Below are 23,755 nucleotides of genomic sequence, written 5' to 3' on the forward strand. Positions count from 1 at the left end.
ATGGATCTTCTGACTGCTGGGAAATGCTTCTTCCACCAAATCAACACAACTGCCATGGACTCTGTCTCGAAAATATGTCCCTACACTTGCTCACTGTCTACTGTTTTCACTTGTTGGGTTTCCCTGATCCCATTCTTACCTTGTTAAGTCCATTATCTATATAGATCCTGGCATTGGCTTACTAAAATATATATCTAAGTCAATCCTGTGCTTATAACAAAACAAAACAAAAAAACAACCTCATTAAAGACCTAAATATGAAAGGTAAAACTATAAAACTATATAGGAGACTATAGTACTGATCTTGGGATGGGAAAATATTTCTTAAACAAGATTTTGTTTTAAAAGCTCTAAGCATAGAGAACAAGAAAGTATAAATTTGCCTGCTTTAAAATGTAGAATTTCTGTTCACCAAAAGACACCCCTCCTTCCCCCCAAAAGTGGAAAGCTATGCTACAGAACAAAAGAAGCTATTTACAATGCATGTAACCAACTAAAGGACTCAGGAGTCATAGCCAGAATATATATAATGAATCACTTCAAGTCAATCAGAAAAGGCAGTGAAGCCACTAGAAAAATGAGCAGAATAGTCATAAGAGAGAGTAAACAAATGTCCAAAAAATATATAGGAGAAAGTGTTCAACCTCATTTAGTAATAGGAGAAGTGCAAATTACAACAAATAGATACCACTAGAAACCAGACTGGCTAAAATGTCCAAGTCTGATGATACTTGGGTTGACAAGGTTGTGGGTCATCAGAGCTCATACATTGACAGTGGGAGCCTTCGCTGGTACAAATACTTTAGAAAACATTTTATCCCTATCTTATAATGTTGAAGATACACATACTTTATGATCTAGCACAGCAGTATTTCTCTAATTTGTGAAATGTTCATAACTTGTAACACTATATGTCCATAAAACATGAAGGAATTACATATACATGCAACAACATGGAGGAATCTCACATCATGTTGAGCAAAAAAAAAATCAGAATCCACATAGATATATATGGTAGGATTCCAGTTATAGAAATTTTAAAGACAGGCAAAACCACAGTATTTTTTAATCAATGCATGCAGATGTCATACACTGTGAAGAAAACAGAAGGCATACTTATTATAAAAACCAGAATCATGGTTATTTCTGTAGGAGCAGGAGAGGGTTGTAATCAGGGAGGGGCAACAGGGCCTTAGGAGGTGTCAATGTTTCATTCTCTCCTGAATGATGGTGACATGATGTTTCCTTTACAATTAAACTTTTTGCTTTACAATTAAATATGTAGGCTTTATATGTTTTTGCTCTGTATGAATACAAGATTTTATAATAAACTCTTAAAAGGCATCATTCCATTGGGCACATCTGCAATAGTCATTCCTGATGGTTGGTCCAAGTCTTCCCCTGGTACAGTGGACTGTGGTAGTTTTCACATTCATGGTAAGCGTCAAGCTGCTGAATATAATCTTCCCCATTTGGTCATTCATTTAAGAAGCCTTGACTAAGCATCTAGGAGGTGCTAGACCATGCAGTAGAAGGCAGAGACATAGAGATAAATCAGGACAGTTGCTGTCCTCAATTTGTTCACAGTCTAGTGAGAGAGACAGACGTGGGCAGAAATAGCAGTGTGTTGGGTGCCATTTCAGAGGGAAGCCCAGGGCATGGTGGGAGTACAGAGGGTGATATTTAATTCAAGGTAAAAATACCTTCCATAAGTATTTTTAATCTATGGCACCTGCTACTGTTTGTTTGGGAGTCTTCGTGGAGTTCACAACAGGGTGGATGTGGACTGATTTAACAGAGATGCCCTGAGCAGCTCCCGCCAGAGGAGGAGAGGTATTTTTCCAGCACTGATGGGGTGTGGTGTGACAGTGTGGCATCCTTTTGCTACCTGTCAGGGGGGACTAATTTTTTGTGTGTGCCTTTATTGATTTTAGAGAGAGGAAGGAAGAGAGAGGTAGAAACATCAATGATGAGAGAGTCATTGACTGGCTGCCTCCTGCACGCCTCCTACTGGGGACTGAGCCCGCAACCCGGGCATGTGCCCTGACTGGGAATTAAACCACTATCTCCTGGATCCTAGGTCGATGCTCAACCGCTGAGCCATGCCAGCTGGGCTGGAGGGACTAATTTTTAGCACTGAGAAATGGAGTTTACACTCAGTTAAACCAAAGGACTTTAACACTCAGTTCCCTACAGGAATCATCTGGGTCAAAAAGGGGCCAGGGATGGGCAGAACTACAGTGCTCCCCAAACAGGCAGAAAGGAAGCCATTCTCCAAAAGTGAACGGGGCAGGCAATAACCTTGTCATGGCACATGTAACAGGGAAGAAAATCTTCCACAGAAAATTGTGATAAAGATGCAGAACTTATAACCTTAGGTAAAGGCGTTAGCAGAGAGTATTTCAGCAGGTAGTAATGAGAGTCTTCATACATGACTTTTAAAGTCCCAATTATAATAACTTTAAACCAAAATGATAAAACAAGGCATTTTTAGTGAATTCTCACCTCCATTCTGTTTCCTCCGCCTGTGTTTTGGTTTCCATGAAGTTTCGTACTCAGCGGTCACTTAGTGATCTCACATCCTGTGGTTGTAAGTCTATGGTCAGTCATGATGCATTATGGATGGATCTGAATACATTTCTCCTGCGTGGTTTTCTCCTGGTTCTGGGTGCAGCATCGGGCACCGGTGCAACAGGGTCACCTCAGTCATTGCTGTGGTTCGGTGTCCTCACAGCCTTGAGGTCTGGAGCATCGGTCACTGCACATACACACTCTATTCCATTTGAAAATGTGCTTATTGCTTGGCCCAGAAGTTCTACTTCTAAGGATCTCTGTATCTCAGAGGAATATTTGGGCACATGTGCCCTAAAATATATGTTTAAGAGATATTAATTATAATATTCATAAGAGCAACAATCAGATACAACTCAAATGTCCATCAACAGGGAAATTTTGGGCAAACTCCGTCATATCCATACTACCAAATACCAAAATTCAGATGAAAAGAATGAAGAATTAGATCAGACATAGAAAAATTCCAAGACTTGTTAAGTTAGAATGTGACAAAATAAATACAAAATGATTTAATTTGTGTTAAAGGAAAAACAAAACAAAGCCCCCCCCCCCCCACACACACACACAAACGCTTAGAGGAGGCCTGGAAGGACCACACCAAATCAGTGATAGTGATTACTTCTGGGGAGGGAAGGGGAAATAGCATGTGAAATTAATTGTTTACATTTTACACATATTAGTGAAAGAGTGACAAAGTCAGGCACAGAGAGCTTTGGAGCCCTAGGAGGGAATCAGGAAGGGTGAGGAAGGGACAGGCCATCTGTGACTGGGCTCTGGTCCTGCCTGGGGTTGGGGCACAGCCACCACCTCACATTCTTTCCACAGAGCCTTTGCACGTTCCTCATGGCACACAGCAGCAGTACATCCCAGCCATGCAGCAGGGGTTATGACTTGGGTTTATTAAAATAATAGCTCTGGGCTTATTGTTTCTTACGCAGGAGGCACTGGGCAAAGCACCTAACCCTTCCCAGGTGCCTGTGAGATAGGCAATGCTGTTACAGGTAAGAAAAGAAAGGCTCATTTCGGTTACAGAATTTGTTCAAGGTGACATAATTGGAAAGAACTCAGGTCTCAGCCATTAGACCATGTGCTGCTGAACCGCTGAACCGGAATCAGAGACTTGGGTCCAAATCCCAGCCCTGCCTCCAGCCACTCGTGTGACCTTGGGCAAGTCATGTCTCTTCTCCAGATCTTGGTTTCCTCAAATGTCAAATAGGATAAACAATTCTGACTCTGCCTGTCTTCCTTGGCTGTTGTGAGACCCGATGGGAAAACAGGAGTACAACTGCCCCATTAGGATAAAGTTTGGAACCCATGGGGGTCGTTAATAACACTGTTTTCATTATCTGCAAAGCCCAGGGCCAAGTCCCCCACTCCACCCTAGGAAATTGTTCCCAGTTGGCGGGGGTGAGGTCCCATAAGAGAGCCAACTTGAGGGTAGGGTCCCTAGTGGGCCCTGGCTCCAGTGTTTAATGGGCTGTGGCTCAGCCACCTACCTGGCTCCTTTCCCGGGGCCAAGTGTCGTGACTCCACAGAAGACACCAAGGTGGATCAGACTGGTAGGTGAGCTGGGCCGGGGAAGCAGGGCCCAGAAACAGTCAAAGGCTGGGGCGAAAAGACAGGCTCGGGAAGCCCAGGGGCATGGAGAGCCAGGGTGAGGAGCCTGGGAGCACACACAGGATGTGTGAACATCAGGGTCCCAGTGTGCACACACAGTCTGTGTGACCCTGGGTCAGACACCCTGGCAGGGATGTGCAGTAACAAGCAAGAGGCTGATGAGCTTGTAAGAGTTTCTTACAAGGGGGCAAGGCCTGTGACAGTAAAGGAAATAGAAACTTTTAATAAGGTCCCTGTCAATATTATGAGTCACAGATGAGGGAACTGCAGTTCAGAGAGGGAAAGTGGAAGGTGGTGGAGCCAGAACGGAAACCCAGGTCTTTCTAACTCCAAAGCTAATGAACCCGAACTCTGTAATTCACACATATCCTGCTCCTTTTCTATGGGAACAACACAGTGTGGTGAAAATATGAGAGAATGGCATGGATTTGGGAGTTATAGTGAAGTGTAATGACACAATGACTGTAAGGAATCAAACATGCAATAGAGGCTTAAAAAGTGGGGGCATCCCCCCTCTCTCTCCTCAGAGGCTTGGGCCATGAGATGTCCATCTCTGGCCCCTCACTGGGCCAAAGACAGAGGTGACACTCAAAAATGTTCTTTGAGCTGGAGGAGATCATCTCTTCCAAAGCCCTCATTTTATGGATGGGAAAACTGAGGCTCAGAGGCTCAAACCACAGCTGGTCCAGGAGCCGGGTCTGTTGGTTGCCAGGCAGGGCTCAGTCCTTGCAGTAGGCTGACTCCAGAACAACCTTTGCTCTCACAGCTTATCAACCATGGCCTTGAACAAGGGTTTGACCTTCTCCGACCTTGTTTCTCATTTGTTGACGGGCATAACCACTGCCTGCAGGTTGGATGATGGGAGGAGGTGATAACAGGAAGTGTGGCATCAGGTTGTGACTCCGGATGGGGACTGGACCCAGAGTGGACTTGCCTCAGACTGGCCTGTAGTGTGTGAGTTCTTGACTTTGTGTAAGAAAAATTTCAAAATATAAGTCCAGGTGATTTTCAGGGTACATTCATTAAAGCTGGGGACAGTGAAACAAAGGAAGGACTTAGGGTAGAAGAAGCAACAGGAGAAAGCCTAGGCAGTGCTCTGCTTTGGCTCCTTAGAAACATTATAGGAGAGAAATGAGCCATGCTGGGCTGCATGAATTCCCTGAGAAGTAAAAGTCACAGTGACAGAAGTGAGCCAAGGCAGAGCTACTTTTAGCTCACTGGAAAATCAGAGGAAAGGGGGGCCTTGGAGACAGGTTCAGGGGGTTAGCCTGGGATGAGCTACCGCTGCCCACTGCTTCCCTGGTTGCAAGTCTCATGGGGATCCTTAGAGTTTAAGAGAAGGAAAATAAAAGTTCATAGCCGAGAAAAGGCGTGGGCATGCTCTAGAGTGAACCAGCACTGATTCCCTTTGTCTTGAGGGGTTTTATCTCTCTTCTATGGTTATAATCTTAGGGGAGGGTTCGGAAGAAAGTTTGCCAGGTTTATTTTTAATATGCTAATGTATCAAAATGAGCATATAGGGAACTTTGGGATTATTCTTTGGTCAGCTTTACTGTTTTACTTCTATCTTCGGTCTGTCTGGCTCTAATCTGTTTTTGTTATTTGTTCCCCTGACTTTATCCATCCTTGGGCTTGGCTGGCACAAATGGCATTTATTGGGTCTCTGTGCTCTATCTCCCAGACCAGGGTGATTTAAGCTACGTATTCTCTGGTCAGGGAGGAGAGGTATAAACCATTTGTTCTCAAGTGTGCTTGGTTAGGGAAGATAAGGCCTTTCAATTCACTAGCTGGCTATAAATCTGTCAAATTATTTGGCCTTCTTTAATTAACTTGTCTCAGTTTTCCCATTCCACTTGCCCAGGAATTTTCCTAGCTTCTTACTATTCTGCCTCAGTTGAACATTCAGGTGATTGGTTTTTCTGTCTTCTCTGTGTCCTACCAGCACTATAACTGGCTGGTAGATAATCCTGACCAAGACATTGTCCCCTAACAATACTTTTAGTGTTCTTATGCACTGAAAACGTCCCTGTAATATGTATTCAGAATAAAGTCAGTTAATCTAAACCACAAAATAAATGTAAAGTCCAGCGACTTTCTGATTTTTGCTATGATGCTACATCAATCCTTTTTTAAAACATTGAATACTAAATTCTTTCAAAAACATTTCAGTGCTCTTATCTGGCGGGCACCCTAACCACATGCTTTGTCCGTTACATAAGCCCAATCTGCCAAAACAGAAGGTTAGAAAAGGAAAGGTGTGAGCACATGAATCTCAACTGGTTGGTCTTTCCTGTGGCCCCAAGTAGGTGGGACAGCCTGGTTTCATTGTGGAGTTATTCCGGGTTCAACGTGATAATCCAGCCCTGCTGATAGTCTAACTCTGGTCCTGTGGCCCACTTACTGTGTGACCTTGGGTAAATCACAGCCCATTTCTGAGGATCCCTTTCTTGTCCCCCATCTGTATAAGAAAGGCATCAGACTAAGACTATTGAATTGCCGATGACCCCTTCATTCTCATTTTATGATTCAGCAGCAAAACGAAGCCAGGTAGGGAAGCTGCATTCTAGCTCCTGCCTCTGGAGCACCAAGCTTCTGGGAGGGGTGAATGCGTTGTTAAATAGAAACCACCAGGCCCCACGACAGCCCCGTGAGTGCTCCCCCTCTGGTGGAGCCATCAACACATACATAGACGGGGACAGAAAGCCCAGCATGATCATAGTGATGACAAAGGAAAGCACAGGAACTGGGAGAGCCCAAAAAGAGGCCCCTGAGCCTGCCAAGACCTCCTCATTGGAGAAGGAATATTTGAGCTGAGTTGGGCAGAGGAATGAGGCAAGAGCAAGGAGTACGGAGAAGCATGCTACAAGAAGACAGGCTCTGAGTGGCAGACTGAGGAATCACCTTCACTCATGAAAAGCCTATGAACTGGGTGGGAGCGAGGACACTGTGTTCAAGACACACTCTGCCATGAACTTATCGTTTGGCCTTGAGAAGACACTATTTTTGGAGTTCAGACTCAGAGTCTGTCTCCCCTCTCTTTAACAGAAGTGGGCAGAGGAGGAAGGGGGAGGGTAAAATTGGACTTGATTGTTGCAAGGTGCTGCCCCGCACACCCCAACTCAGCTTAACTCAATGACATTTAATCCAAAATTGACTTCTCTGAGCTCTAAAAACATGCGGAAAAATGTATTTTGCATCAATCTGGGTATGAGAAAAACCTGACAATCGACTTAGGCAGCTTGGGTCTGGTTAACTGAAGGTTAACTCTTTTAAGTTGAGATGCAATCATTTTGCTTTCCTTCCTAAGTAATGGGGGCTGACCTCTAGAACAATTTTTTTTTTCTTTCAAAGAAGTATTCACAATGAAGGGGTCTGTTCGTTCCATGTATCTTTTTATAAACTGAGTTTATTAGGGTGACATTGATTAATAAAACTATATGTTTCAAGTGTACAATTCTATAATACATCATCTGTATATTGTATTGTGTGTTCACCACCCAAAACCAAGTCTCTTTTCGTCACCATTTATCCCCCCTTTGCCCTCGTCTACCTCCCCCCTTTCCCTCTGGTAATCACCATACTGTTGTCTGTGTGTATGCACTGGGTTTTTTTTTTTCTTAATCCCTTCCCTTTTCACCCAGCCCTACAACCCCCCTTCCCTCTGACAGCTGTCAGTCTGTTCTCTGTATCTATGAGTCTGTTTCTATTTTGTTAGTTTTATTTTGTTCATTAGATTCCACATATAAATGAAATCATGTGGTATTTGTCTTTCTCTGGCTGGCTTATTTCACTTAGCACAATACTGGTCCATCCATGCTGCTACAAAAGGTAAGGTTTCCTTCTTTTTTATAGCTGGTAATATTCCATTGTGTAAATGTACCTTAGCTTTTTTATCCACTCATCTTCTGATGGGCACTTGGGCTGCTTCTAAATCTTGGCTATTGTAAATAACACTGCAACAAACATAGGGGTGCATATATTCTTTCCAGTTAGTTTTTTGGGTTTCTTGGAATATATTCCCAAGAGTGGAATCACTGGGTCATAAGGCAGTTCCATTTTTAACTTTTTGAGGAAACTCCATACTGTTTTCCACAGAGGCTACACCAATCTTCATTCCCACCATGTATTTTTTTTAGAAGGACACTTGCCAGCCTTCACTCCCTAACACATACCAGGTTACCCACCACACTTAAGAGACTAAAGAACAAATTGAAATTTATGGTTGTTACTGACAATATCAGCTTAGAAATAGAGGGGAAGTGGGAAGAAAACCTTTGCCCCAATCTCTCCCTACATAAAAACTTAAGCTTCCAGATTCTCTTGGGAACATGATACAGAGAAAGAGCCCTGGTCTGGAGGACAATGGTCTTAGTTCTGGTCCAGGCTCTGTGGCTGACTGGCCATGTGATCTTAGGCAAGTCTTTGCCCCTTTTGTCTATAAAGAAAAAAGCTGACTGGACATTTCCAGTCTTGGTATTTTTATGCTTCAACAGCATGAGAAATGACTTATCAGAAGTAAGAGAAACAGGACAGTTCTAGAAAAACCAGAGAGGGAGTACTCTTAGAATCATCAAGGTTGAAGAGGCAATGATATAAATGTGACCATGGACTTGTTCCTGGATTGCTTATTCAGAGGGACATCCCCAGCGTTTTAGAGGGTCATTACTCTCCCTCAGTTGAAGACCTCTGGCTCATTGGTGGACAGAAGCACACATCTCCCATCCTTGACAAGAAGAGAACCACTTCTGGTGGGGGGGGATTTTACCTTTTGCATTTGTCACAAGAAGAGTTTCTCTCTGGCAACAGTGGCTCACAAGACTCCTAAGGTTCCAGATGAATGTAGTACCTTCTCAGCTGGGGCAAGGGAAGTCTACAAGCTAGCGATTCATCAGGAACATCGGAGCAGCAGTAGCAGCTAGGGGGAAGACCAGCAGAAATCTTTCAAAACCAATTTTCACCATCATAATTCAATAATCAACTGTTTAGATCTAATTTTCCCAGTAAAACTTAACTCTAAGGAGTTGGATCTTTGTCTGCCTTCTCCACTTTCCTCACTGTATCACCTGAATGCAGCATTATTATTTAATTAATAATTAATATTTGACCAAAGAAGAAAGGTAGAAATTTGGGGTTCACATGATAGAAGTCAATACCACAACTCATTATCAGTCTCTAGAGTTGGTTGTAAATAATTGTGCTTAGCACGTAAACATTATAGAATCTCTCTCTGAAATCCTTTGTTTCTGTGGTTTTCAGATATTCCCAGTATCCAGATGTTCCAGCTGCCTATTTCCCAGAAATCCAGCCCTGTCTCACTATGGAGGCCACAACCTGTAATGGCTCAGTGGATGGCTCACCGGTCTTCTACCTGGTGGGCATCCCCTCTCTGCCAGAGTCCCTCTTTCTCCCTGTGTTTTTTATTTTCCTCCTGTTCTACCTGCTCATCTTGGCAGGTAACACCCTGATCCTGGTGGCTGTGGTGGCAGAGCCCAGCCTCCACAAGCCCATGTACTTCTTTCTAACCAACCTTTCTGCTCTGGACATCCTCTTTACCACAACCACTGTCCCCAAGATGCTGTCCCTATTCCTGCTCAGGGACCGCTTCCTCAGCTTCCCTGCCTGCTTCCTGCAGATGTATCTCTTTCAAAGCTTCACATGCTCTGAAGCCTTCATCCTGGTGGTCATGGCCTATGACCGCTATGTGGCTATCTGCCACCCACTACACTACCCTGTCCACATGACCCCACAGACCAATGCTGTACTGGCAGCCAGTGCCTGGCTCACTGCCCTCGTCCTGCCCATCCCAGCAGTAGTGAAAATCTCCCAGATGACTTATAACAACATTGTTCACATCTACCATTGCTTCTGTGATCATCTGGCTCTTCTTCAGGCCTCCTGCTCTGACAAGACCCCCCAGACCCTCATGGGCTTCTGCATCGCCATGGTAGTGTCCTTCCTGCCCCTTCTGCTGGTGCTTCTCTCCTATGCCCGCATCCTGGCCTCAGTGCTTCGCATCAGCTCCCAAGAAGGACGCTCAAAAGCCTTCTCTACCTGTAGCTCCCACCTCCTGGTGGTTGGCACCTACTACTCCTCCATTGCCATAGCCTATGTGTCCTACAGGGCTGACCTGCCCCTGGACTTCCACGTCATGGGCAATGTGGTGTATGCTATCCTCACACCTGTCCTCAACCCCCTCATCTACACTCTGAGAAACAAGGATGTCAAAGCAGCCATCACCAAAATGGCACGTCTCAAGACCCAGTCTGGGATAGGAGCCCTTGGCCTTTAGATGCAGCTAATCCTGCTCTCAGAACACCAAATAACAGTGCCCAGCACAGATTAGGAATTCAGGAAATACTGTTAAATGAATAAATTAATGAATATAGTATGGCAAAAGAAAAATCAGTTAAGCAGACATCTCTAACAGTGGTTCTCACACTTTGGTCCAGGGCTTTCTCCCTGGTGCAATGGAATATGTTAACCTTTATAGGAAATCTTAAATTGTTATATAAGAATTTCATGGTGTTGTGACTGAAACCCATCAATATGGCAATGATAGGCTGTGGCCTCTTACTGAAAAACCTCCAAATGCAAGAACCTGGTAACTTAAGGGAGATTATTTAAAATGTGACCAAATTGCAAAGGGTTTCAAATATGAGAAAGCTGAGCCATTTGAATAGAACTGCCTTATGACCAAGCAATTCCAATTCTGGGTATATATCCAAAGAGACCCAAAACACTAATTTGAAAGAATATATGTACTCCTATTTATTGCAGTGTTTTTACAATAGCCAAGATATGGAGGCAACCCAAGTCTCCATCAATAGACGAGTGGATAAAAAAGTAGTGGTACATGTATACAATGGAATATAACTAGGCCATAAAAAAGAATGAAATCTTACTATTTGCAGCAGCCTGAGTGGACCTAGGGGTATTATGCTAAGTGAAATAAGTCAGTCAAAGAATGACAAATACCATATGATTTCACTTACATGTGGAATCTGAAGAACAAAAAAACAAACAAAACAGAAATGGACTCATGGGTACAGAGAAAAGATTAATGGTTGCCAGTGGGGAGGGAAATGGGGGGACTGGGTGAAAAAGGTGAAGGGATTGAGAAGTACAGGTTGGTAGTTACAAAACAGTCATGGAGGTATAAAGTACAGCCTAGGAAATATAGTCAATAATATTGTAATAATTATGTATGGTGCCAGGTGGGTACTGAAGCTACCAGGGAGAACATCTTGTAAAGTATATGATTATCTAACCACTATGCTGTACAACTGAAACTAATACAAAATAATATTGAATATAAACTGTAATAAAAAGTTTTAAAAAACCCAATTAAAAAAGAGTTTTATATAAGTGGAGTCATATAGTATGTACACTTTTGTGTCTGGATTCTGCTCAGTATGTTTTTAAAATCACTCATCTCGTCGTATGTATCAATATTTTATGCTTTTTATTACAGGAATTATTTCCTTATATGGATATACATATTCATTCATTGGTTGATGGACACTTGGGCTTTTTCCCAGTTTTTTGCTTCCCTTTACATTTTCTTAGTGTTGTCATTTGAGGAGCAGAAGTTTTTAATTTTGATAAAGCCTAACTTTACTAATTATCTTTTTCCCCCTGTTATGTGTTGTGTTTTGGGGGTCATATTTAAGAAATCTTTGCATACCTCAAGCTTTCAAAGATTTATCTTCTGTTTTCTTCTGGAAGTTTTATAGTTTTAGTTTTTAACATTTAGGTTTATCATACATTTTGAATTAATTTTTTTTACATGGTCTGAGCTAAGGATCAACTTTCACTTTTTTCTATCTGGATATCATGAAAATCACATTGTATATGTCCTCCCAATTTTTCTTCTTTTTCAAAATTGTTTTGGTTCTTCCAGGTCCTTTCCAGTTCCACATCAATTTAGAATCAGCTCTGCAATTTCTACAAAAATGTCTGCTTGTATTTGATAGGGATTGCATTGATTCCATAGAACAATTTGGGCACACTTGACCTCTAAACAATGTTGAATCTTTCAATCTATAATTATGGTTTATCTCTCCATTTATTTAGTTCTTGTTTAATTTTTCTCAGCACTGTTTTATAGTTTTGAGTACAGGTCTTGCATATATTTTATTAAGTTTATCACAATCTATTATGTTTTTGATGCTGTTACAAATGACATTAAAATTTTAAATTTCCAATTGGTTACTTTTTGTATACAGATACTTTGTTAGTGATTTTGTATATTGTTATCTTACTAAACTCACCTATTAATTCTGGAAGCTATTTTAGGTTCCTTAGGATCTTTAACATATATGATCATGTCATTTATGAATAACGACTTTTATTTATTCCTTTCCAATATTTATGCCTTTTATATCTTTTCTTGCCTTTTGGCACTGGCTCAGATGTCCAGCATAACATTGAATAAAAGCAGTGAGAGAAGACAGGCTGACTACTTTCTGATCTTAGAGTAAAAGGCATTCAGTTTTACACCATTAAATAGACTAGCTGTGGATGCCCTTTATCAAGCTGAGGATGTTCTTTTCTATTTCCCATTTTGCTGAGAGACTTTAATATGAACACTATTTTGGAACTCTAATAGGATTTTTGGTGAGTATAAAATTCTAGGCTAGGAGGTTTTTCTCTTTTAGCACTATAAAGATGTCATCCCATAGTCTGTGGGCTTCCAGAGTCTCTATTGAAAAGACAGCTCTCAGTCCTAGTGTTGCTACATTAAAAGAAAAGTTTCTTACTTTCTCTGGCTATTGTTTAGTTTTCCCTTTAACATTGGTTTTTAAAAGTTTGGCTATGATGCAATGTGGTTCCTTTGTGGGTTTTTGTTTTTTGGCTTGGGATTTGCTGAGCTCCTGAAATCTGTAGGTTGATTTGTTAGCAGTTTTGGAGAGTTCTCAGACATTATCTCTGTACAAATTGTTCCTGTATCACTTTTCTCTCCTACGTTTGGGACTTAAATTGCATGGATGTTAGGTCTTTTGAACAGGTGCCCCAATCATTTGTGCTCTTTTTAATTTCTATTTATTTATTTATTTTTAAAATATATCTTTATTGATTTCAGAGAGAGGAAAGGAGAGGGAGAGAGAGAGATAGAAACATCAATGATGAGAGAGTCATTGATCAAGTCCACAACCCGGGCATCTGCCCTGACCAGGAATCGAACCCCGATCGCCTGGATCCCAGGTCAACGCTCAACTGCTGAGTCACACCCGGCCGGGCTATTTATTTATTTTTAATTTATCTTTATTGTTAAGAGTATTACAGGTGTCCCATTCCCCCCCCCCATTGACCCCCTCCACTTCGCTCCCACCCCTTCCCCAAGCCTTCACCCCGTTATTGACTGTGTCCATGGGTTATGCATGTATGCATATAACTTCTTTGGCTAATCTCTTTCCACCCTCCACCTCTTTTCCCTTTTTCCTCTGAAATATGACCGTCTGTTGCATGCATCAGTGTCTCTCGACCTATTTAGTTCATCGGATTCTTTTGTTCATTAGCTTCTTCTTAAAGAAGACCCTTCAACTTTTCCTGTAGTGCTGGTCTGGTGGTGATGAACTCCTTTAGCTTTTTCTTATCTGTGAAGCTCTTTATCTGACCTTCAATTCTAAATGAGATAGCTTTGCTGGGTAAAGCAATCTTGGTTGTAGTTCCATGATTTTCACCACTTTGACTATTTCTTGCCACTCCCTTCTGGCCTGCAAGGTTTCTGCTGAGAAATCAGCTGACAGTCATATGGGTGCTCCCTTGTAGGTAACTAACTGCTTTTCTCTTGCTGCTTTTAAGATTCTCTCTTTGTCTTTAACCTTTGGCATTTCAATTATGATGTGTCTTGCTGTGGGCCTCTTTGGGTTCCTCTTGTTTGGGACCCTCTGTGCTTCCTGGACTTGTAAATCTATTTCTTTCCCCAGGTTAAGGGAAGTTTTCTGTAATTATTTTTTCAAATAGGTTTTTAATTTCTTGCTCTCTTTCTTCCCCTCTGGCATCCCAATAATACAAATGTTGGGCCTCTTGAAGTTGTCCCAGAGGCTCCTTATACTATCTTCATATTTCTGGATTCTTTTTTCTTTTTGCTCTTCTGGTTGGGTGTTTTTGGTTTCCTCATGTTCCAAATTGCTGATTTGATTCTCAGCATCCTCTACTCTAATGTTGATGCCCTGTAAATTATTCATTTCAGTTCATGTAGCCTTCATTTCAAATTGGTACTCTGTTATTGATTTTCTCAGTTATTTCCCTAATAATATGCTTAAACATCCTTATAAACAAAATTCTGAACTCTATCTGTTAGCTTGCTTGGATCTATTTCATTTAGTTCCTCTTCTAGAGATTTCTTCTGTTCTTTCCTTTGTGACATGTTTCTTTGCCTCCACATTTTTGGTGTCCCAGCCTTGTGGTGCCCCAGCACATGACTGGTCTACTTGTTGGACAGTCCAGCCCTGCCTGCCAGTGCAAAGCATGTGCCACCTCTCCACCTGGGTTTTAGCATCCCTACCTCCATCTCTAAAGCAGTGGGACAGAGAAGGCGGGAGAAGGGCAGCTGGACTTGATGGCCCCTTAGGACTCCTCTGGCTTTGGCCCTCTTTGTTTCTGCCCCATAGATCCCCTACTCTGCCTGACCTGGGACCATCAGCATGACTGCCTCTGAGAACAGAAATGGACAGGGCAGTGTTATTTGCATGCCTCCAGGTGTGAGTAAAACCTGGTGACTGAATTTGTTGGATGGGGTTTGGTTAACTAAGGCATAACTCTCTCAATTTGGGACAAAGCAGATTCACTCTTTTGCTAGGTCTTGGGGGCAGATTTTGGATCATTATTTCAAAACAAGGATTTGCATTGCCAGGTACCAATTCTTAATTTAGTACTTACCGTACACAGACTCAGATAAAATTCTGAAATGCAGATTTGTCTCATGTTATCAATAAAAAATAAAAAAATAAAAAACAGAAAAAGCTTTGGTCCTCTATTTTCTCCCCTGGTACTTGAACTTCTGGATTCTCCAGGAAACATGGCATAGAAGAAAGAGTCCTATCCTGAGAATCAGAGACCTGAGTTTTGGTGTCAACTCTGCAACCAATGCCTATGGCACCTGAGAAAGCCCCTGCTCAGTCTCTGCCCTTCAGGGGGGAAATTGGTTGGCCTTGAAAATAAAAAAATATTTTTCCCCCCAGTTTTTACATCTATGATTTTATGCATAAGAGGTGTTATGAGAAGAGAAAGAAATTAGAGGTGACTTGAGGAAAATCACAGGGACACTGCTCATGGGATCACCAGGATCAAAGAGGCAGCCAAACCAATGTCAACATGAACTTGCTGGGGAAAGGGGGGTTGCTTAGTGAGGGACAAGTCTAAAGTGGAGGGTGGATCAGTACTTCCTTTAGGTCCAATCCCCCAGGTCTGTGGGTTGAAAATATTCCCTTCTGATTCCACTGAGAAGAATTCTTTGGCTTTGAGCAACTACAGCAAGCAGATCTCTAGTTCCTATTAACCACGCTTCCCAAGCCTTCCTGAGTCACATGACAACTTCTGACCAGAGGCTAGGGAAGCCTGCTGGGTAGTGGGCACCCAGTGGTTAAACAGGAGTACCTGCTGAGCTGCAGCAGCCAGTAGGGAAGTGAGTTCAGTGGAGTAACACAGACATTGTCTTCTCTGTTGCTCTCCAACTGTGGAAGAATCCATTATGAGTTCAGACTCAAGTCAGGAATGGCTTTTCCCACCAAGAGCACGTTCATTGTCACTTCTCTCATTGTAACATGACAAAGAACCCCACACCCAGAGACAAGATACAAACTACTCAACTTAGATGGAAACAAGCGGAACCACAGCACCAAGCAAACGAGAGAGAAAGGAGCCATCCCCTGGTTAATAACTATGTTGTTGTAAACCTTGGAGAAATCAGCCCTCCCTAGCAACATGGTGACAGAGATGTCACTTTTTTTTAAAACTTAAAGCAAATGACAAAAAAGAGAGGAGTTTAGAGGCCTTGTTTAAAAGATCTGATATCCCCAAAAGGATCATATGTGACATGGAAAAGAGGACCAGCAGAAGTTCTTCCATAACACTTAACCCAATTGCAATTAAATAATTATGTGATTTATTGTGTAATATATTTCTCTACCACTAGAATTTCAGCTCCATGAGGTTGGAGACCATCTCTGTCTTATTCAACTTGCCTGCTACATACCTAGCATATAACACATGGTTTTGTATATCATAGGTACTTTTTCCATACTCGATTATAAAAGGAGAGAGGGAATTCTGGGATAAGATGAAGACAGGGCCCGTCATCTTTCTTTTAAAGTCATTGTAAATACACGTGGTTACATTAACTATACAGTGATCATTGTTTAATTCTCACTGCAGAATTACTGATTATTCCGGTTTCCAGATGTGCCTGGTTCCCACCTTCTGGGCATCCAGCTTAACCCACCATGCAGACGGCAGCCTGTAATGGATCAGAGGATTCCTCGACCATCTTCTACCTTACGGGCATCCCCTCTCTGCCAAAATCCCTCTTCCTCCTTATCTTCTTTGTCTTTCTCCTCCTGTGCCTGCTCATCCTGGCGGGTAACACCCTGATCCTGGTGGCCGTGGTGGCAGAGCCCAGCCTCCACAAGCCCATGTACTTCTTCCTGATCAATCTCTCAGCCTTGGATATCCTCTCCAATACAACCACCGTTCCCAAGATGCTGTCCCTATCTTGCTTGGGGACCACTTCCTCAGGTTCTCCTCTTGCTTCCTGCAGATGTATCTCTTCCATGGCTTCTCCTGCTCTGAAGCCTTCATCCTGGTGGTCATGGCCTATGACCGCTATGTGGCTATCTGCCACCCACTGCACTACTCTGTCCTCATGACCCCGCAGACCAATGCTGCACTGGCAGCCAGTGCCTGGCTCACTGCCCTCCTCCTGCCCATCCCAGCAGTGGTGCAGACATCCCACATGGCTTTTGGTTCTGTGGCCCAGATCTACCACTGCTTCTGTGACCACTTGGCTGTGGTCCAGGCCTCCTGCTCTGACACCACGGGCCAGACCTTCATGGGCTTCTGCATCGCCATGGTAGTGTCCTTCCTGCCCCTTCTGCTGTGCTTCTCTCCTATGCCCGCATCCTGGCCTCAGTGCTTCGCATCCCAAGAAGGACACTTGAAAGCCTTCCCACCTGTAGCTCCCACCTCCTGGTGGTTGGCACCTACTACTCCTCCAGTGTCATAGCCTATGTGGTCTACAGGGCAGACCTGCCCCTGGACTTCCACATTATGGGCAATGTGGTGTTCACCATTCTCACACCTGTCCTCAACCCCCTCATCTACACTCTGAGAAACAAGGATGTCAAAGCAGCCATCACCAAAATGGGACGTCCCCAGGGCCGAAATAATGAGGGGAAACCCTGATTCATAGGTGTAACTTGATCTACTCACAAAAATCAATTACAATAAGAGGGAAAGTGGACAATTGAAGCAGCCAGATAGTTAGAACAATAGCTCTCCAAATACAGTCTTAAGTATTCCTCCACTGTAATAAAACAATAATTTCCTTTTCTTAATGCACAGACAAAATGGATGGGAGTGTTCTATTTAATTTATAAGCTGTGAATCCCAATTTCACAAGACTGTGAATACAATTGTGGTCACATTTCCTCTAATTCAAACTATTTTTATTTTCAGAGACTCCAAGTATTTGATCAGCAGTAAATTCAGTCTTTTTCCTTGTATTTCTTCCAGTATTTCTAAACATCCCCAGGATTGTTGACACCTAGATGTGAACCAGTCTTGCCCCTATGGCTAGAACTGTAACTTAGAAACCCTTTCAGGGATAAAATCTGACACTGCTACCATTTCAATCCTTGTTGCTAAAAATTCACTGCCTCTACCAATATTTCAACACCAGTCACACAAGAAATTTACCTCTGGTATCTAGTCCCTCATGGGGTCATTAAAGAGCACGCCCTTCCTCTAGCTTATGTTTAAGCAAGTGGTGTCCCTTACCAAATCTGTATGGGCACCAAGCATTCCACTAATTCGGTCCTCAGCCACACCATAGTTTTCCCATCCATGACAACGGGGCGCTAAGTAGAGAAGTTTCCCCTAATCATTAGGATCCTGTGTCCAGGACCTCTACTCTTTCTCAAAATACTGTCCTAGGAATTTCTCTTTAGCCTTAAAAGCCAGCCCAGGCTCCTTATTCCCGCCCCCTATGCCACATTTCCTCTTGAAGCCCTGCCCATTTATCTATCCAGGGACATGTAGAACATATAGTTGGAAGTGTTTTGGGGGAACCTGGGTGACAGGTATCCTCATCTCTGACTCATTACAGATATTCCCATTCCAATTTCTAGGGTCCAAGTTTTTGCCGGTTCCCAATGCATAAACCCAATGTCAATGAAAATTCAATCGATGATGCAATTCAGCAAACGACAGGACTTGCCCCCGGACTCAGCTTTCAGCAGGCTTGGAGATCTTGCTATAGTCAGAAAGGGCTTCCTGAAGCAGAATGATAAAAAGGCTCTAAGTTTCCTTGCTTACCGACTCTTGGCAACTGGAATTGGAACTCACGCCCTTTTATTCAAACCTTACTCAACCTGCAGCACTTCTATTCCCCAGTCCTTGAAATTGACATCGGGACCTGAGTAGGACTACAGTCCTCAAGGTCTAAAGGAGGCCTTCATAAATTGCCTTGCCTCTGACTTCCATGAGCTATTAGAATTTAACCTACGGGCTTGGAGAGGAATTTTTTTGCTCTCTACTCCACTACTATCCAATAAACAACTCCAAAAGTACCCCCATGTTACCACTAAAGTTCTGTTTTGTGCAACTTCTCTTCTGGTTTCAATTTTTGTTTCTGTTCAGGACTTTAGTTTCCTGTATCCTTAGATGAGCTTATGACATCCTTTAATGTTCAGTTCCCCTTCTAGATGGAACAATGAATTAATCACATGGAGAGTGGATCATAGCAATATGGTATCCCAGCCTAGTTCCACCCCACCCACTATTACCTTGTGACTCCTCCTAAATATTTGTCATGAGAGGATATGAAATAACAATGACAACAATAACAATAATAATAATGTTTTTCACCTGTAGCCTTACCTGCTAATACAGTCTCTCTGTATTTCCCAATTAAAAAAATAGTTTCAACTTTCATGCATCAAAGGACACTATCAAGAGAGTGAGAAGACAACATGCAGAAAGGGAGAAAATACATCTGATATATTTTCTTGCAAATCATATATCTGATAAGGGATTAATGTCCATAATATATAAAGAACTCCTACAACTCAACAACAATGAAAAACAAATAACCCAATTCCAAAAATGGGCAAAAGACTTAAATAGATACTTCTACAAAGGTGTACAAACGTCAAATAAGCACATGAAAAGATGCTCAACATCACCAGCCATCAGGTAAATTAAAACCATAATGAGATACCACTTCAATCCCATTAGGGCGGCTATTACAAAAAATAGAAAAATAGCAAGAGGATGTGGAGAAATTGAAACCCTTGGGAAAAATGGTGCAGGCACTGTGGAAAACAATACAGTGATTCCTCAAAAAGTTAAACATAGAAATACTAGATGATCCATCAATTCCTCTTCTGGATATATAGTCAAAAGAATTAAAAACAGAGTCAAAAAAAAAAAAGCAGGGTCCTGCACACCTATGTGTATAGCAGCACTATTCACAATAGCCAAGAGGTGAGACCACCTGACAGATGAACAAATAAACAAAATGTGCATACAATGGAATATAATTCAACCTTAAGTAAGAATAAAATTCTGATACATGCTACAACATGAATAAACCTTGAAGACATTATGCTAAGTAAAATAAACCGGATACAAAAGGACAGATATTATATTATTTCACTTATATGAGGTATGTGGAGTATCCAAAGCATAAAGATGGAATGGGAAACAATGGTTCCCGGGAGCTGGGGGTAGAGGGAAAGGGAGAGGTATTGTTTGGTGTGCAGAGTTTCTGCTCCGAATGACGGAACACTTCTGAAAATGGACAGTGTGATGGCTGCAGGACATTGTGCATGGACTGAATGCCACTGCATATTACATTTAAACCATGGTTTAAAATAGTAGCTTTTACATCATGTTTATTTTTCCATAATCAAAATATATTTAAAAAACAGCGTCACCAGGCCGTAGGTCAGAATTCCCAGGGTAGCCAGGGGCCTGGCTGCTCTTGTCAGATGCCCATCTCTGGATCCATAAGCTGCGGCCGGAGGGAGATGCATGTCGTTCAATCACGTGGTTTAACACGGACACAAACATTAGTGGAGCAGTTTGCCTTAAAATGTGGGGTGGGGGGCCAGGCATTTGACAGCCGGCACCCTCCGAGGAGTTTCCCTGTCTGTATCAGGCGGTCGTGGTGGGGATTTGCGCGAGAGAGGTAATTTCCTCTCCCCAGCATCTCCACACCGCACCTGCCCCCTGCACGCCCTCGGCGGAGCCTGGCGCAGGTACCCCACCCCGCTCCAGCCCGACGCTCCGTCGGGGCGCCGTGGGCTTCCCACCTGCAAACCTGGTTGCCGCCCGTGACTTAAGGCCCGAAGCGACCTCTCGGACCTCAGATCTACCGCTGCCCCGCTCTTGGCCACTCTGAAGGCCCTTCAGTCTGGCAAACACGCCGCGCCTCTGCGCTCTTCCCGCAGCCCCCGTCCTCGGCCCGTGCAGCTGGGGCCTCACTCGGCAGGCTCCTCCCAAACTCCGCCTTCTCGGGGAGCCTGCCCCCCGCGACGCCAGGCGGGCGCCTTTCACAGGTCCTCCCTCCGCACTTTCTCGCGCCCCCGCCCTGCCCTTCTTTACTTGGGGGCCTCGGCAGAAGAGCCCTCCGAGCGCCGGGGACCCAGGAGCCCGAGCGCGCCCCTCGCTGCGCCCTTCACCTTCCTCTTCCCGCCAACCCCCCGCTCCCAGCCCAGCCCCCCTCCCACCCACGCATCCACTCTGATGTGCTGGGTGTGTGTCTGTAAATATAAGCCTATCCTTGTAAAATACGTAATGTTGTTTTATGTATGTGTGTACACTTTTAATTTATATAAAAAGAGTTGTTACACATCTGGGTTTATTTCTTACATTTGCATTCAGTCCCATGTTTTAGATCTGTCTGTGTAGCTGTTTGTACATCTAGTGTCATTGTTTCCAATTGATGTATAACATTCCATAGTATGATTTCATTGCATCTTATTTTGCTCTTCTCCTAGTGGAGGACACATAAATTACACCAACTCTTTGCTACCACAGTGTCTTCATAAATGTCCGTGTGTATGTCCTTCTATGGGCCCCTGGAGGCTTTTCCCCTAGAATATATAACAAGGAGTCGGGTTAGTCATGAGGTACGCATCAACTTTAGCTAAACATAGTCTGTGCTCATCATTTGCAGACTCTGTATCTGCAAATTCCTTTACTCACTAAGCCCCAAACCAATACTAATGGCACTTTCAGGGTCACTCACGGACATGCCCAGAGCAGCAAAATATCTGAGTCACCCATGTGCACGCCCCCAGCTGAGGTCTAATAAGGCAACACTCTGCTTTCTTGATTCAGCTTCTACAGCACCCAAGTGTCCTTTTCATGGCCTATTTAGTGCCATGGGTTTTGTTGTTGTTGTTTTGCATTTTTGTGCTTTTGGGGATCGGGTAATTGTGCCGTTTAAAATGGTACCCAAGCATAGTGCTGAGGTGCTGTCCAGGACTCCTAAGCACAAAAAGTGTGCGATGTGCCTTATGGAGAAAATACATGTGTTAGATAAGCTTCATTCAGGCATGAGTTCCAGTGTTATTGGGCGAGTTCCATGTTGATGAATCAACAATATATATTAAATAAGGTGCTTTTAAATAGAACACACCTAAAACAAGGGTTTGTACTTGATCAGTTGATGATGATGTGACCAGAGGCTCACATGACACTAACCCTGCATTTCCCCTAGAAGAATGATTCAGCATTTGCTAATTCAGTGTTCGAGCTACTTTCTAGAACTTAATACCACAAGTAATGAGAATGGACTGTACGTTAATATTGTTTCCTAGAACAGTTGTACCATTTACACTCTCAGCAGTAATGGACTATGTAGCTCCCATCTCCCCACATACCCAGTAACATTTGGCATTGCCCAACTTTCTAATGTTTTGCCATCCTTAGCAGGCTAAAGTGGCGCCTCATTCTGTTTAATCTGCATCTCTCTGACTTAATGTATCATCTCCGTCAATACTTGTTAGCAACTAGCATTTACCCTTATGTGAACTGCTTATTGAGAACATTTGCTCAATTTCTCTGGATTTTCAGTATTATTGTATTGCTTTCAGGTCTTCTCTATGTTTGTTCCTTGACAACTTTAAATATTGCAAATATATTTTCAAATTTGTGATCCATCCCTCATGTAGCAGAAATTCTTAATTTTGAAATACTCAGATCCATTGCATTTTTAACCTTTTGATACGTGAGTTTTTAGCCTTTTTTTAACCACTATTGCACCAAGGTATTTGCCAATGTTTTCTTTCATTAGTGTCCTGGTTTTATCTTTCACATTTATACTGGAATCGACGTGGAATTCCTCTCTGTTTAACATGTAAGGTAGGAATTCTGTTTTATTTTTCTTCATGTTGAAAGCTATTTCCCCCCCAAAGCTATCTAAAAAAAATATCAATTCTTCCTCATTGCTTTACAGTGCCATCTTTGTTAATTTTAGATTCCTATACTCCTTGTCTACTTCTGAGCTTCTATTTCTATTATCTACTTGCCTGTGGCTAGGTGGCACCATATTATTTTATTAACATAGCTTTGCACTTTGTCTTTTTACCTATCTGATTCAGGACACCTCTCTTCACCTTTTATATACATGTTAAAATTGAATCAGCTATTTGTCTTTATTCTTCCATTTAAATTTTGGAATATATTTGTAAGCTCTCTCAAAAACGTAGCAATACATTTTTTGAGATTGCATCATGCTATCCCTCCCACTTATTTCATATAGCTCCCCATTTATTCAAACCTTTTATGTCTTTCATTTAAATTGTTAAATTTTTTCAGCAAACATGATAGTCATTTTTGACAGTATAACTTCTGTTACTGTTTTCAAAGGTATTAAAATTTTTGTTCTAGTTGTTATGCTAGAAAAAGAACAACAGTTTCTAGCTAGTATAAGAGGTTCCCAATCATACCCTTATCACACTGAATTAAATTACCCTGTTATTACTTGTATGTGATCTTCATTGGACAACAAGCCACATGAGGATTGGCACTGGGTCTGCCTTTCTTTATCTTTGTATGCCCAGCACCTCTCACAGGGCCTGGCACACAGTGGTAGCTTAATAAATGGCTCAATCCTTGACATGTGGTATCATTCAGCATTAGTTCCCTCCCACTCGCTGAACAATCATCTCATCAGATGTCACGTTGTAGAGATGGATGGCCTCACACCCGGAGAGAGAGGGTATATTTCCCAAGGACTCGGAGTAAATTAAAGAAAAACTGGAGCCACAGTTCAGGTCTCCTGGCTGAGATCCATTTCATCTCCATTTAGCTGTCTCTGCTCATTAAGTGCCCC

General features: G+C 42.7%; 1 protein-coding gene and 1 pseudogene across 2 annotated transcripts; both read left to right on the forward strand.

Annotated features, from left to right (window-relative positions):
- Nucleotides 1–9,508: 9,508 nt before the first annotated feature.
- Nucleotides 9,509–10,480, forward strand: LOC308565095 (olfactory receptor 2AT4; the record flags this gene model as incomplete). Its single annotated transcript, XM_081153900.1, has 1 exon — nucleotides 9,509–10,480. One exon carries the CDS (start codon nucleotides 9,509–9,511, stop codon nucleotides 10,478–10,480), a length of 972 nt encoding a protein of 323 aa, XP_081010026.1.
- Nucleotides 10,481–16,637: 6,157 nt separating this feature from the next.
- LOC308565007 (olfactory receptor 2AT4-like) lies at nucleotides 16,638–17,595 on the forward strand (annotated as a pseudogene). The gene has a single exon. The product of its transcript is annotated as an olfactory receptor 2AT4-like (transcript).
- Nucleotides 17,596–23,755: the final 6,160 nt, after the last annotated feature.

The sequence above is a fragment of the Miniopterus schreibersii genome (assembly GCF_964146895.1).
Source record: "Miniopterus schreibersii genome assembly, chromosome: 12".
Lineage (NCBI taxonomy): Eukaryota > Metazoa > Chordata > Mammalia > Chiroptera > Miniopteridae > Miniopterus > Miniopterus schreibersii.